The sequence below is a fragment of the Caloenas nicobarica genome, chromosome 1 (assembly GCF_036013445.1).
Source record: "Caloenas nicobarica isolate bCalNic1 chromosome 1, bCalNic1.hap1, whole genome shotgun sequence".
NCBI classification, from domain to species: Eukaryota; Metazoa; Chordata; class Aves; order Columbiformes; family Columbidae; genus Caloenas; species Caloenas nicobarica.
Window position 1 is genome coordinate 33,651,508 of NC_088245.1, and position 20,259 is coordinate 33,671,766.

General features: G+C 40.1%; 1 protein-coding gene across 1 annotated transcript in view; it reads left to right on the forward strand.

The window, feature by feature from the left end:
- ANO6 (anoctamin 6) overlaps positions 1 to 20,259 on the forward strand; it is a 72,226-nt gene that overhangs the window by 39,540 nt on the left and 12,427 nt on the right. Inside the window, 9 exon segments of the mRNA XM_065658462.1 lie at positions 6,422 to 6,487; positions 8,053 to 8,331; positions 8,688 to 8,801; positions 10,606 to 10,721; positions 11,170 to 11,304; positions 12,450 to 12,555; positions 13,825 to 13,885; positions 17,393 to 17,538; positions 19,020 to 19,097. Of these exon segments, the coding sequence (XP_065514534.1) occupies positions 6,422 to 6,487; positions 8,053 to 8,331; positions 8,688 to 8,801; positions 10,606 to 10,721; positions 11,170 to 11,304; positions 12,450 to 12,555; positions 13,825 to 13,885; positions 17,393 to 17,538; positions 19,020 to 19,097 (1,101 nt within the window).

Below are 20,259 nucleotides of genomic sequence, written 5' to 3' on the forward strand. Positions count from 1 at the left end.
GTGGTACAGTTTTGCATCCTTGGAGCTCCAGGGAGAGAATTGACATTTTGGTCTACCACAGTTCCCGGAATGGTGTGGGGATGATGCTGTCCAAGATACATACAGGTTTCGTCAGTACTGGCATAAAACCTAGTTGACAGCTTGTCTTTACTGACACCATCTTTTATTTGGTTATAGTTTTTTCTGGGGCAAATGACTTCTACATTTATGATGATATACAAGATACCAAAATGAGGAGTACTTCCATTTACTATCAGCTTTAAATACTGCATGCATCACTGTCTGTCTCTGATCAATGATGAACACAGAATGACAAATTTTATAAAGAGTATCTGTTTAATTCAAGGTGCTTTAAGCCTGAATAGGTTCCTTGCTCATGCTACTTTTCCTTTGACTCTCCCGACAGTTTTATAGAGCTATTATCCAGAAGTTTATTATTCACAGGATTTAGAAACTCCGGCTTATTAACGATAGCAGATCCAGTGAAGTCTGCTCCCGTAAGGTAAAATCCTCACCTCACTGAGGTCAGCAGCAGGGTTTCCACTGGCCATGAGCAACATTACAGGTTGCAAAATGTAGGGACCAGGAGCGTAGTCACTGGGCCAAATTCTGTCTGATGCTCCCTACACGCCACCTGACTGTGTTACATGGAAGTCAGGGCAGAATTGAGCTTGTTAGTGGACGCCTGTGGATCTACATTTCTGAAGTGAAAAGTTTAGGGTGTTGCACTGGGTGTTTTTGTATGATACTGAGAGTGGAGGAGTCCTCAAACACTTACTGAATTTAGTCAGAAGGATTTGAAAATCAGAGCTGAGCCAAGAGTAACCGATTTACTGGACTGAGAGAAACAGGGCACAGATCCACCTATTCTCTGTAGCAAGAGAAGAATTTGGTCCTGGGACCATCATTATGCTTGATTCGAATGGCTCTCTGTCCTTTTTTGAAATAATTGTGTGACTATAACTGAGAAAGTAGCCCAGCATTAATTTATATTAATTGGCAGTATTCTTAGGAAAACATCTCAGAGGAGAGAAGGAAATAACTAAAAATATGGGGGTGATTTGGATAGAAGGAACAAAAACACGACATTCCAAAGCTCCTGAAGATGTGCAATGGTGCTGTGCTTCCCTCATTTTCATGTGTTTCTGACACCTGGTTTAAAGGAAACAAAGTCAAACTAATGAAATTATATCCTCATGGAAGTTTCTAACATAATTTACAGGTGCAGAATTTAGAAGGTAAGATTCATATGTGGACCTCAATTCAAATTCCAAACATTTATAAATTGGTACGCAATTAATTTTGCAAGCCCTAGTAAAAATCAAACTGTCAGGAGGAGACTCTAGAAACTGTACCTTGCAAGCAATCAAAATTCTTGCCCAAAGCATCTTTTTAAAACCTACAATTTATGTACTGTATTTGTCAGGATAGGTTACCATCAGAACAGAAATTAAATATCACTAGTCTTTCTGGTAATGCTCAAAAATGCCCAGTATCATCTGTTGAGGTCCTCAAGGAGCTCATTGAAAGTTAAAGGGTCAGTGCCAGAAAGGTGAATTCAAAACAAATCGATGCAGAATGTCATTCTAGTCCATCTTCTTCCCCCCAACAGAAATAAACAGAAACACTGTCAGTAATTTAAGTAGGAACATGAGCAAAACTTCCATTTCCAGCCATGAAGTAATCTGTGCTTCACAGAAATAGATAACTTTTTTCAAATTAAATGAAAGCTATAGTTCACAGAGAATATTACACACATTTTTTAAGTACAGTCTTACAGAGAACTTCAGAAGGGCTAGAGATGTTTGCCTTCATAAGCAAACAATGAACAGTTCCTGCCTCTAGATATGTTTAGTTTAGATAACCAGCAAAAAAAAGCTTGGATAACTTTTCAAAAGCTATTTGTACTTCTCCCACTCTTTAGCATCTGTTATACCTGAGGTTAGAGAGCAGTACTTGGGTTTACAGAAAGAAGGGCACCTCAGTGCCATTTTATGCAGTGATTTGAGGCAGTAGAGGATGGCAGGTTCTACATGCCCACAGTGTGCCAAGCCAACCTACCCAGCAAGTCTGACCTTTGAAACTGGGAGGAGGGCAGCCACACCTGCCCTGGTCTCTGCTGGATGGATTGGACTTGAAGCAGGAACTCACTGAAACAAAATCTCTGTTCCTGAGGCAGCCCCAAACCCAAATTTTATTTCTTCACCTAATGGATGAAAGGAAGGATGACAGAAGGGTGGGAGGATGAATGCAAGGAGAGATTTACTCTGAAGTTACTCCATATCTTAATGGGACCTGAAAAGGGTCTTTCTAAATGGTGACTAGATGCCACTATTGAGAGCAGTGCTAGACTGTAGTATTGCCAGTTCTGTGTGGTCATGAATCAGGTTTCAGAAAATCATGAGGCTGGCTTAAAATCAGAAGGTATCTCAGAAAATATGTATTTGAAGTTCTTTGGGTTTACTTTTTTTGAGTCAGCCTGTATAGCATTTTCTGCTTCACATTTTTATGGTTATATTCAAACATAAGGGAAAGAAGCTTACAAAAGCAGAGCTTCTCAATCACTTAATTTTGTGATGCTGACAGCTGAGACTTTCAGAAAAGCTTCCAACACCGTCAAAGATATTGTGAGAGTTGGCAGCTAATATCAATATCATGATCCTTTCCACTCTCGTTAGCTGATTTCCATGGGGGAGGCTTTGGGCCCCATGGTCTTTCTTTTATTGACTGTGATTTATCTGTTGTCTGTCAGGTAAGGCAGAGGTGGCTATTCAAACACTCCTTCCTTGTTGGGATTTCTCCCCTGAAGTCACAGGAATATTGTCATGGGGAACTTTTCTCTTTGCCCAAAAGAAACTAAACAAATATACAAGTTAGTGTTCTTCTGTCACTGTAATCAAAGCCAGTGCTCCCTACCATCTACAAAACACAGAAAAAACTGCTTGTGGTCTGCTACCAAATTCCAGACCGATAATATCATTAGCCTTTTAGCTCGTCAAGACAATCACCAGACATTGAAAGCATTACAGTGAAAAAGCAGCTCCCAGGAGCTAACCCTTCTTCATGCCTGTAATACTTGGCATTTACTTTCACTACGCTTTCACTTTCTTAAGATTGAATATGATTATGCACCCCGTAATGTCTTAGTCTATTGGCTAGCCATTCAATCATCAAAATCTATGTTAGGTTTAGATCAGCAACATTACCATGGTTACATTATTATTACAAATTAGCCTTGCAGGTAGCTGAGCGAAACAACAGATACTAAAATAAACTTTGGACGGTCTCCACCTTCCAGCCTAATAAGCTATTATATCTTTATGCTGTGTTCCTAAGTCAATGAAAAACCACTATAGACTCCTCTGGGTAAAAGTCTGGCTCCTCCATAGATCATCATATGCATAATTCAATCATTTATATAAAATAGCGAAGCCCCTAATTAGCCAAGGTTCCCAGGGGCTTTGTTTCTCACTACTTGTATTAATGCATTATTAGAAACTTTAAAATTGTCAACATTCCTCTAAGATTTTGAGGGCAAAATTAGTTTGGGGAACTTCTTGCCATAATAAATTATTAAAGTAATCTGAATGAAATGGTAAGATTTATAAAAATAAAAAAGTGTCAGATTTATACAAGTAAGAATTGCCCTGCCTCCATCTTTGTGCTACTCAGGAAGAAATTAAACAGGTATTTAGCCCTCTGCCTTTTTTATTTGCTGAAACAAAGCAGAACTCAGGTTGAAATATTTTCATGATTCAGTGTTATTCATGTTACAAAAAAACACATGAATATGGAAGAATCACAGAATCATAAAACAGTTTGACTTGGAAGGGACCCTCAAAGGTCATCCAGTCCAACCCACTTGCAATGAGCAGGGACATCTCCAACTAGATCAGGTTGCTCAGAGCCCCGTCCAGCCTGGCCTGGAATGTTTCCAGAGATGGAGCATCTACCACCTCTCCGGGCAACTTGAAGAAGCAAAGAGGTAGGATGAAACAGCAGAAGAGTTAATAGCGGAGTAACAAACAACTCCTATGTTCTGTACTACATATATGAATGATCTAGAAAGGAGATTGAGTTATGATATAACTAAAATTGCAGAGGAAATCATTATGTAGTTTACTGAGAAGCCAAGATGATTGTGAACCTTTAGCTTTGAAGGAGAATGGAGAGCGCTATTCCCTATGAAATGCTGAAAAATGCAAGGAAATATGTCACTGCAAGGAAAAAACTCATTCACATTTGGGATTCTGATTAGTGCTGTTAGTACAGGGAAGCGACTTAGATGTCACAGGAAACAGCTATATTAAGTGTCTTCTTCGAGGTATGGCTACCATCAAAATTCTATATAATAGAATGTGTTAGATATATACAATAAATTATAAATGTGCATGTTACATATATATACAATGTTATATACACAATTAAAAAATACAAACAGCATTATACTGTCAGCAATACACATGTGGATTAATAGGACATGGAGAGATACCTCCATGAAGAGTGCTGTCACAGTTCGAGATTTTGGTTTTATCCTGAGAAAAGAGAAGAATAAGGAAAAATACGATAAGTACTGATGAAAGAAGAAAACAGATTGAAAGATTTGGCTCTTCTTGTCCCTAACCCAAGAAGAAGGTGATATTCACTGGAATAAAAAGTCAGAAAACCTGAAACAGATAAAAGAAATACCTTTTAACAAAATATGAAATTAGTCGATTGTGACCATTGCCGCATACAGGTGCTGCAGTTGAGAACTAACAAAGTATAAATGGGATAGACTGTTTATATTATTATTCAGTTTTATAATTATTAATTTAAGGACTTGCTAGAGTTTTGGAAAAATAGTATTTTCTGCTTTAAGGACTTACAACTGTCTTTAGACATTGAAGAACTGGATGGAACTTGTGTGGAAACATAACTGACCTGTTCCTCCTGAAGATTTTTGCCCTTTCTGCTGAAACATCTGGGGTTTGCCCCCTAGAGTGAGTGGGTCTTGGGTCTAGTCCTGAGGACCAGTTTCTGTGTACCTATCAAAGTTCCTCACACTTTATCTAAAGGATCATTTGTTGACTCTGGTCCTTCACAGTAGCAATAAGACTGGATCTTAAGCACAGATGTTAGGGCAATTAGTCCTCCTATAGAGCAGCAGGCAACATAAACCATTCAACCACTCTTCTTTTAAAAACTCAAAGTTCCACTAGTTGTAGGCGCAAATCCCTTAAGCACATGGCATATAAAAAACCAAAACGTTGGCCAGTGCCATGACAGCAATCTGGGAGTGAGAAAGTAGTATCACCAAGTCACCCTAAAAACCTCACTGCTAGCCTAGCCTGGCCTGGTCCAGGAGCAAAGCCATCAGTCCCCAGCGCGTTCATGTCATCTCCTTCTGGCAAACTGCTCATAGAAACCTCATCGTGGCCCCAGCTGCCCACAGGTGCCTCCCTCCCTCACGCTGGTATGCTGCCATCCAGCTGTAGGCCAGGGAGGGCTGGCTAGCCTTGACTTACATAAACAAATAGCTCACTGGGAAACTATCCAGTTGATACTGATAGCTTTTAAATTGGATTACTCCACATGAAGTTTCAGAGTTTCTTATAAATCCTTTATGGGTTGTATATTTTGTATTTTGAGGTGGGAGGGTCTGCTTGTCTCTGGGTGTTTTATGGAGGGAGGTCATTTGTGTGGAGAAGCAAATTTGAGAATGCAAAGACGTTTCAGAATTATTGCAGCTCACTGCTACAAAGTGCTGGTACTGTGAAGTGAAATTAAAATGATCCATGAATTTCATCTTTATGAAGGGAAACTTGCCACGTCCTTCCGAGGACATCGAATGCTCCTAGAGCAGCTGCACTGACTCTGCAAGTGCTACAGCTCTTGTCTTCTCCCCTTGAGGATGCTTAGCCATGGACTAAAATGTAGACACCTAGTACAGTTTGAACCACTGTGTGCACTCACGTGATTACTAGGAATGAGGAATAAAATTACAGGTGGCTGGAAGAAAAGCGGGGTGGAAAGCCCTTGAGATGAAGAGTACTTTCTAAAGGGCAAATTAATGGTGGGACAGAGGCTGCCTTCAGTAGGTCAATTGGTGACTAAAGGCGAAGGAGATCACAAGTTTCAGGGGTAGTTGCTCTCAAAATTCCAAATTTGGGGCACATTTTTACCTCTGTATTGTACCGGAAACTGACAGGATGAATTCTCCACAATTATATTTGAGGGCAATACTGCTTATCAGACAATAAAAAGCCCAATCTGGATTAGCAGGTAAGACTGTACCTATCACCACAGTAGCTGTCAAGTGGGCTATAGAGATAACCTAATAAATGATTTTTGTGTTTCGGAAGGCAATTCTGTTCTTCCATGCATATGTATTTCTGAAATTTGGAACAGATGTTTTACAGTGTTCAATACCTTTTAACAGAGGAAGAGACAAGTATATGAATCAAACCTGATAAACAATGGCTTGCAACTTGAAGCAACGAGGTCGGTGAGTGCTCTTCTCTGTGTGAACAGCTGTGTCTGAGAGCAAAGCTGCCCCTATGGCAAAAAAATTGATATATGAATTTATGGTAACATTTCTCTCCTCTCAGGAGAAAAAGGCCCACCTTTTTTCCATCAGTAACGTCTCTGTGATCCCATGTAAAATCTTTTAAAATTTATGTCTGTTCTTTCCCCTGCAAAATAAAAGATGGGGAGCTGGGAGATTACATAGGTTGTGTTTGCTCAGCACTTGGAAGATAAAAATTACTGGCTGTGCTCTGAGGAGAGGTTCTCCCCCGGCTCTGGCCGTGTGGGACGTTTGGGAAGCCAGTGGGTGTCCAGGGCAGAATGCCCCTGCCAGAAGAGCTCCTGCACATGACCCAGCTCCTCGCAGGGCCTGGCACCGGGCAACTGCTTGTACACATGCTTTGTGTATTTCGGGCTGCAATGTCACCTGTGGGCAGTTCAAGAGCGCTGTTGTCTCTTGCAGGGAGGGTTAGAGCCCCCCAGAGCTCCTTTCCCTCCTGTCTCCCCGGGCTGCAGCACCCTGTCCGGCTATCCCCATCCAGGACAATTACTTCCAGTCTAAGTTTGTTGTTGTGTGGTCATCTATGGTGAGCTCCAGAAAAGATCACTTTGCCCCTTCCTCCCAAATTAGACTCCGAATCGATAGCATCATGGTATTTGGTTTCTGCAGTGAGAGCAGTATCTTACTGCACATCCAAGCATGCCGTCTGGCTCTTCACATTCATAAGAAAGTAAACATGGACCTGCTGCTACACTTACATTTTGCAGTTTTCAATTATTCTGCCGTGATCATGACTGAAAAACTTCTGAAACTCTCAGTTTCTGCAGGCTCAATCAGATATTTGACCAACATTCCCGAGCCAATGACCTACATACTGTCATTTCATGTGGCTGAGACTCACTAAATCAGGGCGTCAATACAAGATCTACAGGTGATGTGCAGACAGGAGACAAAACTGGCTGTCAGGGTTCCTGCTGTGTACTGGTGCCAGCTTGGGTGTGCAACTGGGAGCAAATGTGCCCCGTGCTGTCTTTCTTAGCAGTCTCAGCTGATTCCTCTTTCCTGGTCCCCATTCTCCCTACAAAGCTGGAATTCATGTTGCCCAGGAGCACCCATGGGTGCTAAGCCTGCTTCCATCGAGTCTCATCACCCTGGAGTTGTACTTGAGCTGCTGGGGAGTCACTGACAGCTCCAAAGCCACAGCCGCCCTGCCGGGCTACAAGTACAAACACTCCTAATTAACCAAAACAGGGGAAGCATCGTTAAACTTTGTTTGTAAAATACTTTGCAGAGGTGTAAATATTAAGCATTAAGGGAACATTTAGCTGTCTTTTTTATATACCTTTCTCTCCTGAGTGTTTCCACCTCATGTGGAAGCTTTTACAGAAGCTAACAATATATTTGTTAAGATGGATAACGAATGCAACTTTAAATAGGTCATCTGTGAGCTGTAAAGAGGAAGACAGTTCTGTATAGTTTAAGAATTGTTATGAAAAATCCTTTCATTTTCTTACATACATATTTTTAATATTATTTCATTTTAGGTTTTGGATGAAAAACTTATTTTTGTGAAAGTCCATGCACCTTGGGAAGTACTGTGCACATACGCTGAGGTTATGCACATCAAACTGCCTCTGCAACCCAATGACCTGAAAACCCGAGACTCAGCTTTCAACTGGTTTAGTAGACTCTTCAGAGTGGATGAAAATATCATCAAACCTGAGCAAGAGTTTTTCACTGCCCCTTTTCAAAAGGAACATTTGTCCAATTTTTATATTCAAGACAAAGACACATTTTTCAATCCTGCAACTAGAAGCCGAATTGTAAGTCTATGGAGTATTTCTATCATTTAATCTTAAAAAGAAAAGATTAATTTAATCAAATCAGTGTGATTACCTTCATGAAAGCATCTAGAAAGATTAGAAATGTTGACATGCAATAGTCCTGTGTCATTTATGAAACAACCTGGACAATTCAGAAGGAAAACATTCCATATAGTTGTTCTGTTTCTGTTCCACCTGAATTTAAAGGGGGGGTTGGAATGATTCATATACCCCCTGCAAATAATTTTTTCTGTTCTGCTTACCCTTCCATAACTTGATTATAAGCTGAAACAAGTATAGCTGTGTATTATTACTTCCATGTTGCAAGAGACACAAAAATATTTTCTAAATCTCAGGTTCATTTTATCCTGTCCCGTGTGGAATATGCAACCAAAAACAATGTGAAAAAGTTTGGCATTAACAAGTTACTGGACACTGGAATCTACAAAGCGGCATTTCCCCTTCATGACGTAAGTCCGGTGCTTATAATTAAAATGTGTTTTGAAATATATCTGTGGAGTTTATAACAAAGGATAAAAGTACTGTGAATTGCTTTACCTTACTCCTTGACTGGTTATTATATCCACATACTTGAATAGGCTGTAGTTTGGATAAAGAAATTTTCTTCCAAAGCACTTTTGGTTAAAAATATAGCTCCATGACTGAAGAACAATGTATTTCATTGAGGAGGTGTTAACCTTGTATTCTCTGGGAGATATAGTTCCGTAAAGTGCCTGGCCTGAGTGACGGTTCCCATGATGCACAGTATCATTAGTTCTAAATAAATTTTAGCGTTGTCTCGTTTTTTAGAATTCAATTTTTCGGTATTAAAATTTCTATCTAATATCAACATTTTTAATAAAGATGTAGACCACAAATCTCCTCTTGGGGTGCATGTCAGTCTCACGAAGTTAAAAGCATCCCCAGAATTTCCAAACATTGCAACATACACGCAGGGAAACCCGTGTTTCTGGAGGAAGGCTCTGTCCAGCCTGTCCAACACCTCACAGGCCGTGTCAGAGCCACGTGCAGAAAAGTTTAACTGAGGTTCTATTTCATCTTGCACTAAGAAATCCAGCTTTTATAGCTACACTTCTGAAGCTTTTTAAAGGATATCGTTTAAAGAAGTAACTTATCTGAAAAATGGTTTGTATACAAGGGTTAGCTATAGCGAAGAAAAAGAAAATTTCAGATTTCAGAGTATTTGACTAAGGAAAAATTCCATGTGAGGCTGCAAATGGGATACAGTAAGCAAAGACTGAGAGCTGATTTTCTGCATTATCAACCCATACCCCCACCGTTCTGTGTCCAAGATGTGTTCTGTTGAGAAGACACTGAGAACATGGGAGGTCAGGAATGGTAATTGCTTCAGCTGTTTGGAGTCTGCTTCAAGTATTCAGGAGGCCTCCAAGGATTTCAAGGATATGTTTAAGGCAGAATCAAGACAAATCATGTTTCTTGCAAGCAATCCAAAGCTTTACAGGATAGAGTTAATATCATTCATGACTATCCATTTTTAAGGTTTCCTTTTAAAGATTTAAAACCTGCCTTGCAGGCTATTTCTGTCACGGCATGGGGAATTTGGGCTCAGTATGCTTAGTATTTAATGACTGTCTTTTTATACAATTAAAATGATATATCACCACTATTCTGCAAATCAAAAGTAGCCTATGGAGTTCTACAAATGTCACTTGTCTTGTTGCATCACAGATATAGCATGGAAAATTCCCTCAAATAAAATAGCCTTTATTGAAATAGGTTTTCAAATAACCTAGTAAAAAATACGAGGATTATCTCCACGTGAACTCTCTTTTAAATTTAAAACAGAGACTACAAGCCTTGCATTTATCCCTCAGACTTTCCAGCCTTCATTCCAGTACATGATTTTGAAGCAAAGCATGTTAGAGCCACTTAAAATCCATTCTAATTCAGTCCTGTTCTCTAATTAAAATGGATCCTTTTCTATTTTCTATACCTAAGTGCCAAGACGCTGACATGTGCTTAGATTTAAGTTCATGATGAGTCTCTGTTATTTTCAGCTCACATATGTAAAACGTTTGCTTTAGCACTCAGTGCCTTTCTAACAACCTTCTATCCCGAATCCTGGTGCTCTCCCAGAGCTGCCTTCCTGCTCCTTTTCTTGGCTCACAGTGAGATGGGGCAAAAAGGCTATTCCAGGCCCTGGCTTCACGGCACGGAGTCTACAGAGATGAGAGCTGATCTGTGCTGCTCAGATTAAACCTATCTTCTTCCCGCACCCTTTCTGTTTTGCAGTCTAGTTTTAGGCACCCGTCAACCGATCCTGACTGCCCAAATGAACGGTATCTTCTCTACAGAGAATGGGCTCATCCAAAAAATATCTTCAAACTGCAACCTCTGGATTTCATCAGGTTAGTGTGACTAGGGCTGGACTAATGCAGAGGGAACTAGGAATTTGCGTAACAGGTCTGGTTTTGTGGATGTCAAAGAGGCAGAGCTCAGTACTGAGGGCAGCTACGCACCCCCGTATCAGCTCATGCACTGGAACTTACTTTGAGCACGATTTCATGATAAATCAATGCACGGAAAGACAGCCACATAAAATTTTTCTTTGCAAAGTATGATCTTTCTTTCTTTTTTCTTCCCCTTCCCCGCACCTCCTCTCCTCTTCTAAAAGCACAAAAGTGGTTGTAGAAATAGCCAGCTGTAATACTTCTGCAATTCCAAACTTCAAACCAGAGGAATATGACGATGTGAGTTGGCACAAAATGTATGAAATGAAGAACCGTTTGAAAGAGAAATGCGAATTCACTCGCATTTCAGAAAAACAAACAAACAAACCACCTTTCCCCTCCACAGGAAATACTATGGAGAAACAATTGGAATCTACTTTGCTTGGCTGGGCTTTTACACTAATATGCTGATTGTGGCTGCGGTTGTAGGAGTTGGCTGTTTTCTGTATGGATGCCTGACAAAGGACAACTGCACATGGAGGTACCTGATTTGGCCTATTTTAATATCACACACAATTTTGATCAGTCCCTTACAGAGTGGGACTGTGCAGGGTTTGCTAGATACTGCATAATAAAAGAGGCAAAGATGAAAGAGTCTGAGAACAACTAATGGTAGTGGATTTGGAGGGAAAGCCATAAAATATGAGCTAGAGGTATAATGAGTGCCCATGGACCATTACAGTGATAGACATCTGAGAGTTTGTTATTTCATCATTTTCTTTATATTTTGCACTAGCTTCCCCACACCTAGTGTACAAACAGAAAGATAAGAGTGACAAACAGAAGTCAATATAAATTGTTGTAACGCATCGTTTTCACTGTGAAAATCCCTAAAGGACATATCCAAAGACCTTGATAAAACCCCCCAAACTTTCTTTCGTCTATTTTGTGAGAAGAAAACAGGAAAAACAACAGCACAGGGGGCTTCAGTTGTCCAGGATACATTGGGAGGAGAAGCATAGTTTTGACACAAATTCCCTCACCCGAACATGACCAAATTTAACCATGGCAAAATCACCCAGGAAAAAACACCTGCGTCATTGTGCCAAATCCTCCTCAGGCCATCACGCTGTGTGCCCCCTTCTGGAAGGGTGTTCATCCTTTCAAAACCTCCTGAACGGTTGTTCCACAGCTCCACTCCTTTGGCCAACCTATACCCATCTAGTCTTTTGACGATATCATCATTTAGTCAAACAGTTCATCTCTCTCCCTGGTGTTTACCCCCACTGATGTATTCATAGAAAGAAATTACACGACCTTTCAGCCTCCACCATTCTAGTTTAGATAAGCCAAACTCTTTTGTCATCCATCTCTTAGGAGACAGATCTTTAATTCCTTGAATCAGCATGTGAGATCTTTGAAGAGTTGATTTATTTTTAATGTGAGCAGTTTTGAGAATTACCACCACATGCAAGGGATGGAAATTGTTTTTCCCCCGTGTCATCCGTTTTTGAGATGAGGACTAAGAATGGAAATGGACGTGTATTGATGGGGCAGGTGGGAATTCTTGAGAGCAGATCACTGGTAATAATTCTGCAATTCACTGAGATTATTGTACTGTCCTCATGTGAGAAAAAGAACTAAAGAATTCAGTGTTTGTGAGTGACTGACTAGTTTTATTTTTAGCCAAGAAGTATGTGATCCCAGCATAGGAGGTAATATTATAATGTGCCCTCAGTGTGATAAAGTATGTACCTACTGGAACCTCACCATCACTTGTGAATCGTCCAAGGTAACTACATTTACATGCTATTGAACTTCAGTTGCATTTTCTCTTGTACTACATATAAAATTATATTGTTCTTTGACTAATGTTCTGCAGAATTGCTGGAACTATGCAAATAGTTATTCCTTTTGATACAGCATCTGAACTTTGAAAAGTAAAAACAACAATAACATCAATTGTTCCACTTTGATTAAAGATTAAAATAATATTTGCTCTTTTTTTTGTTTATTTTTTTTTAAATTTCACATAGCTTCCAAATATTTGATACAGGACTAAAGTAGTCTTTTAATTGGAAATGGAACACTTTGGTTTCATTTGGGGGCATTTCTTCCTTTCGGGGGTGGAAAAATCATTCAATTACTAAAGTCTTGATTCAGTAGCTCTGAATCAAATTTGCTAAGGAAATGTTCAAAGCATGTTTTGGCATTTCTAAATTCTGCCCCTTCCCTCCCCAAAGAAGTTATCTGGATCCATGCCTCAAATTTGACTTGCGTTGTCATGATGGGTACATGGAGAGGCTGATGGGGCTGTGACAGAAGCTGTGACACAGCCGTGTCCTGTAAGCTGTGACAGCCAGGCTCTTGCTCCGAGTTCTTCTCTAAAGGAACCTCGCTTGCTTTCTCCATTAGCTTGTCTCACTAGGCTAATGTTCACCTTTTGTCATTGCTTTCCATAGATCCACTCACTCCAAAACTGAAATTTTTCTCCTGTTCATCAGAAATACTTTGCCCAGCTTTCATGTGTTGCTTCAGTGCTCTTAAGATAAAGGGTAAAAGAAATAAGAATACAGGGATAAGACTATGATGGAAAGTAAAAGCAAATTGTGACCACAGAGATATCTCATCAGAATGTGTTTTTATGAACTAGCTTGATATGTTGACATCCCACCCCTGAGAACCAGCTGTGTTCATTTTCTTTTTGTGGCTGTATTAAAAATAGTTAACTCTATACTGAGTTCTCAGACCAGAGCCACTGTTTTTCCTCTTCCTGTGCAACAGATGGAAGGAAGTTTGATAGCACACCATTTTACTATCCTCTTGCTGCATATTTGGCTTATATTTTTAATTCTGAGGTTTGCATTTAATTTCCTTAATTTACTGGAGAGTGTTGTACGTTGACAGAAGTTGAGGAAACACAATCAATAAAGATGGTTTATTAAACTACATACAATCTGAAAATCAACACGTTCAGTAAGCAGCTTCTGTTCTAGGTCAGTGTAGAAGAAAAAATGGTTGATTAAATTGTAAGCCTTTTTTTTCTTTCCCATTTTTCCAGAAACTCTGTATATTTGATAGCTTTGGAACACTGGTGTTTGCAGTATTTATGGGAATATGGGGTAAGTTGATTTCAACAACTATGGTTTTTCATCTGATTTTGGCTAAACCTCAGCATCAGCCTAGGAAACATGGATACATTTGCAACTACTTCATTTTCTAGCACTCAGGAATTCACTAGTAGGTAGTTCCATAGAAGATACATATACTCACAGGAACTCTTTTTTAGCATTGTAAGAAAATAAAAAAATTTAGAACCTAAAAGTTAGTCTTCAGTGTCTGTTTTGTTTCATTTGACTTGGAGAAAAGTCCAAGAGAAGTGATTAGAGCTGCCTCATGTTCATCCAGCAGGAGCCACCCACATGCTTAACTGTATCTGGCAGAGGAGCTGGGTTTTTTTCCAAAGAGTTTTGGACCTGCCTGTGCCTATTAACAGCTGTGTGACTGTGCAACGCAAATGAAAAATAGTCATTTATTGTATTTCCCAGGATATTTTTCCTCCTGTTTTTATTAAGAAACTTATTCTAAAATGTGTGGTAGTTACAAGCACTAGATTTATATTTGAGATGAGAAAATGTTTCTGAAAACAGGTTGTTTCCCATGGGTGAAACTACTTGGTGCTGTATCATAGAATAGTTTGGGTTGGAAGGGACCTTCAAAGGTCATTTAGTCCAACCCCCTGCAATGAGCAGGGACATCTTCAACCAGATCAGGTTATCTACCACCTCTCTGGGCAACCTGTTCCAGTGTTTTACCACCCTCATTGTAAAAGATTCCTTCCTCATGTCCAGCCTGAATCTCCCCTCTTTTACTTTAAACCCATTACCCCTTGTCCTGCTATAACACACCCTTCTAATAAGTCTTCCTGTAATGGATTGGGCAAGGTTTATTTTCCCAGACACAGTTTCCTTTCTTCATATTAGTGAAGGCTTTTATTGCCTCATCCTATCCAAAAATTTCCAAAATAAGTTACACGTTAGGTCTATAAACAGGGCACTATTGAATTCATAGGTAGACTGACAAGAATACATAATTTGCTTTCTTTCTAAAACACACTGTATTTTTGTTTTCCTATGGTGACTTAAGGAGCTTCAAAATAGCTACTGCTTTAAACAAATACGACACATATCATTTCAAATAGAAGATTTCTTTCGAAATATACACTAAAATCAAAATATCAGCAGGAAATTATCTAAATAAATAAATCAGAATTTTGATACTAACATAATCATCTTCTGTCATCTGAATAGTTAATCTATCTTCAATTTGCTTTTTAATTAAAATTGTGCTTCCCGTTTTGAAGAATTATTCCAAGAGTAATAATTACAAAGCTGAGCTGCATGGTTATAGTGATGGCTACAAGGTCTATTAGTATTCTTATCATAAGTCCACTATATAAAGAGATGAATCGTATTACAGAAATTCAGTCAAAATTGTACTGAATCCAAATGACCCATGGTCCTGGTACTATTCGAGGTGTAATTTTCATCTTGCTCTAATACTTTCGTAGACCTTCTGGTCCAAAACAAATTAATATTAGATTTTTAGATATATTATTGCATCATTATCATGAATACACTTTTAATAATTGCATATTTTTTTCAAAGATCTCGAAGCAGCATAAAACACCAGGGAATTTGGCCTCAGGAGTTAGCCCTCTATACGTTAATGCTCTGGACCAACACTTCTGCCATTTCTGCTATGATGGCATGACTAGACTGGCAAAGCTCCTGGAGCAGAAGCTTCCACCTCACTTGCTGCCATCACTGGGTCCCCTCCCCGAATAAGACCAGTTAAATAAATGTTCTCCAGTGGAGGCATTTCTTTTCAGTCCTGGGTGACAGCTTCAGAGGCAGAATACCTGGACCATACTGAATGCAATGTTGAGGGACATGCAAAAGGGGGCACCACAAATTGCTGATGTGAGGCGGAATTAGCACTTGGATCTCCTGATTCTGAAACTTCATTTGTTCCCACTGTTAAAAAAATGCTGGTTCAAAGTAAAAGGAAAATGCCAAATCCAGCGGCAGCTCCTTGCCTGCTCTGAAAGCCACAACTTGGCTGCTGGCCTATTTTGGCTAGTACAAGTTTTCTCTTTATTGGGGCTGAGAGAGCTGTCCCCATGTTCTGTGCCCTTCTTCTGCTGTTAGCACAGAGGCCATTGCAGAAGGAAGCCCTGCACTTCTGGACTCCCCAGCAGCAGCTGGATTTGCAGCTGGAGCAAATCATTGCAGCCTGTAGCTGATTCAGTCTGGGCAGCAGTCAGAGGTTTATGGAAGACTAATCTCCTTGCTCTGCAGGAGAAGGCAGATGTGATCCTCTGGCCCACTGCTTGGAGTGGACCTTGTGCTTCCAAGCGTGAATTAGCTGAGAAGTCCTTGTGAAAGAGGCCCCTGAATAACCTGGGGAGGAGGATTTCCTGGGGTTTTGCCTGTGTGTGGATGCCAAGGTCATCTCATAGCCCAGCCCATGGAGTTATCTGGGTTTTAAATGCTTCAGTTTGGCGTTTATTGACCACACCTGATTTTGGAAATAACCTTTAATATTTGGACTTGTAACTGCATGCCATTGACGTTTCATCATTCAGCACGAGGGGCTAAACTAATAAAAAGGAATACTTTTAGGTTTAATTACTCCCAGGCAGTAGGAGTAATGAGGAGTGCAGTGAGCGGACACTAACTCCTCTTGGAGGCAGAGCCACAACACTCATTTAATCTGAGGATGCATTTTGTCAGTGATAAAGCATCTGGGTGCCCTGGGAGCATGGTACTGACACCCATCGTCCTGAGCTCTCCCCAGCCTTCTCAGCTGGGCCTGTCATTGCCTCTGCTGCCAGATCTACCCGCATCATGTCTCAGGACAAGGTAATGAGTTTGGCACCGCTTAGGCTTCTCTGTACCTGATCCCCCAGTGCTTCCAGTTGTGGGACCACAGTCGAGGGAAATTGTTGACCCAGCCCAGAGAGTTTCTAGGATCCAGGACATGCAAAAAGAGCTGCAGGCCCTTCAGATTCATGTTAGAAAAGGAGCAAAGAGATCTGTCTTTCAGCCACTTTACCTGAACCAGCATTGATTCCTGTAGTCTGCAAACTGATAATTTGTCCATACAAAAATTACAGACTGCATGAACATGAGCTTTTCCCTGTGGCAATTTTTGGCTTACTGAGTTTTTCTTTTCTAGAAGTCCTGCACTCTCCAGCATTTTGTCTTCGCCTATCCAAACAACTTGCTTTTTTCACACATCCAGTTATAAACTTTTTCAAAAGCAGTCTATAATATGAAATCCAAAGTGCTCATATTCTAGACTTAGGCAGAAAGCAAATGTATATGTATTCTTTAACATGCGCTTACAACACCATTTATCCCAGGTTTCTTTTATTAAAGTACCTGTGTATCCAAGCCAATAGTTGCATAAAGAAGTAGATCCAGTTATTTTCACCATTGCAGTAGCCATAAGGATTTTATTCCATGTCTGTGGAAATCTGTATGGAAAACATGAGCCACATGTTACAGCCCAAGTAGCGTACAACACTCACATGCTATCCCTCACTTTGTTTGTCTTCTGGACAGTTACTTTGTTTTTGGAGTTTTGGAAGCGACGACAAGCTGAACTGGAGTATGAATGGGACACAGTTGAGTACTTAGAGCAAGAAGAACAAGTGCGCCCAGAATATGAAGCTCGATGCACTCATGTAGTAATGAATGAAATCACACAGGTGAGGAATATTCTGATAACTGGTGATGGCTACTGCAATAGATGTGTTGTGAGAAGACACTATGGAAATGGTGAATCTGGACTGGGGCTGTATAAATCAGCAGTGCTTTCAAGGAGACCTGATAAGCTGGCTTGGAAATAGTGAATTTATAAAGTACAGTTGCGTGGGAGGAAATTTATACCTAACTGTAGGCACCTTAATGTGGTTGCCTGTTTGAGGAGCTTGCACTGCTGAGATTCCTGTGTCATAAATAAACAGAAGTAGGCACTGTCCCCAGCTTAGGAGACTAAGTCTGCTTTATTAAATCCCCCAAGAAATAATTCAGTGTTGCTGCCAGAGGCCAAGATCACTGAGCGTTTGCTATCTTTGCCTAAGAATGCATCAGGAGAAAAAGGGAAAATAGAGGGAAAGAAGTTACATTATCTATCATGCCAAGACTGATTTTTTAACCAAAGATGTTTCTGTTTGAAACATGTATAAATATGTATTGTTGCCAAGTGCATGTGGATGCAATTATGATTAATAACAGCAAACTCACAGAGACAAGGATAATCCTCATTTCAATGAAATAGGATTCATATTTATGAGGATCTTAGTTTAGATCTCTATTTATTATATATTTTGAGTAGCTTCAGTTTCTGTAGCTCACTCCAGCTCAGCTTCACTTTTTATTATTCTCTGTCAATATATTACTCTGGCATTTATCTGATCATTTGCATTGCTTTCACATTCCATTCACATTATACTAATGTTTATTAGAGGGCACCTGAAAAGTTGCAAAATTAACTGCCATAGTTGAAACTATCCTATATAGATCTTCTTTTTATGTCTTGTACTACAAAAAATATGGTTCTGTTTAAAGGCTTATAAACCTATGCTACCTGTAATGTATCAAGTCATAGCTAGAAAGTTCCTTTCAGGCAGCTCAAGGAGTGAAGAATACACTAAAATGTAGTGATTTTGATCCTCAGAGATCCTACAAAGACCCAGTGAATTTTCACACCACCATATTGAGGTAGGCATTTTCCTTGGGAAAGCTATCGCATTGTTCCTATGGAATAAATTGAGAAATACGGAGATCAGGGACCAAAATTTTAGTGCCTGCTAATTTTAGCCAATGAGGTTTGACAGATAATGACCTTGGATGCCATGACCGGCCAAGAAAGACAAGTCCACTCAAAAGGATTATGCACACTGTCATAGCTGAAGTTAGAAAGAAATGGGGATATTCTATGGAAGCCTTTATGGAAGTAATTTTTATCTTAAAATGAGCAGCAAAAAAAAGATACCTGTAATCAGGCAAGACTGAAAACAGTGAATAAATGTGAGTTTCCAGGATAACAAAGCAGTGAAGGAAACACAGTCAGGGACTTCTTTCCTTTTTTCTGCCCTCAGTATCATAAAGGGTGTAATTGGAGCTCACCAAAAAAAATGAAGAAAAAATTGGGTGCATCCTTAATCTGTTCGTAAATCTTTTACAGCAAGAAGAACATGTGCCATACACTGCCTGTGGGAAGTGCATACGGATGACTTTCTGTACAAGTGCAGTCTTCTTCTGGGTAAAGTTCTCTTATTCTTTCACCTCATGAATTTCCATCTCTAGTAACTGTGTAAATAAAGATCCTCTTGAACAGAACAAAAGGTAACAGTGGAACAGGTTCGGTTGGACTTCCAGCTGATGCATAAGCCAAGCCCATAAGGTATGGGCCCACGTGAAGATGGTAGCTGTAGTCACTCGCTAGCATATAGTCAACAAAAAATATGTATCAACACATCCTGCAGCTGTAGCTTTTGAGATACACTTGCGAATGTGCTTCATTGGTTTTTCCCTCATTATTTTAAGACAAATGTCTTTGCTTTGGGGGCAGGGGAAGTAGAGGAAAAGACTTTGGTTTATATGCTTTCCTCCCTGACAGTTTCTATCCTACTTGTTCCAACTGTTTGCTTCAATATCATGTCTCACAGTCCAGGGCGTCTTTCAGGGTTTTTGTTCCACTTAAGGAAAGCTGGGCCCTCTCTAATCTTCCAGAGCTGCTGCCACTTTAATTACAACTGAAACTTAAAAGCAGACCAGTCACCCATGAAACAATATATAACATGGTGATCATGCCCGGAGAGGGCGCCTTGGTAAGCTCAGTGTTTTAGCGTGCTGCGTGTCCTCCTTGCCTGTAGCACAAACAGCAGCTGGAAGAGACCTCATCCTTGGTGACAGGAGACAGACAGGAGATAAAGCGGTGGCTGGCAGCCCAGGAGAGCCTCAGCGTTAACACGTCTGAATCACAAAGGGAAGAATACTGGCTCACTGTTGGGTTTAAATAGGCAGGACTTCAGGTTGAAGGGGTTTGGTCTGGGTTTGCCACCTGTGTTACTGCACTCATTATGTGCAGGGACGGGGAGGTAGGCAGCAGTTTGCAGAGGTAATGAAAAAAGATTTGCAGTGCTGAGGACCTTAATCTGAATAATAGCTAGAGAACTAGCAAGAAATAAAGGCAGGAAGTGAAGAAGAAAGAGAAGAGATGGCAAGCAAGATGGGATGCGTGGATCATTATTACAACTCCTGCAGATAACATGGCTTGGCTTAAAATCTGTCTGTTCCTTTGAGGGGTCTCTAGTTTGTAATGTTATCATGGGAAAGAGAAGGTACATCCCCCTCCATCATCATTGCAGGCTTGCTAGTATTTTTGCCATCCTGCCAATTGCCCAATGTCAAAAAAGGGAAAT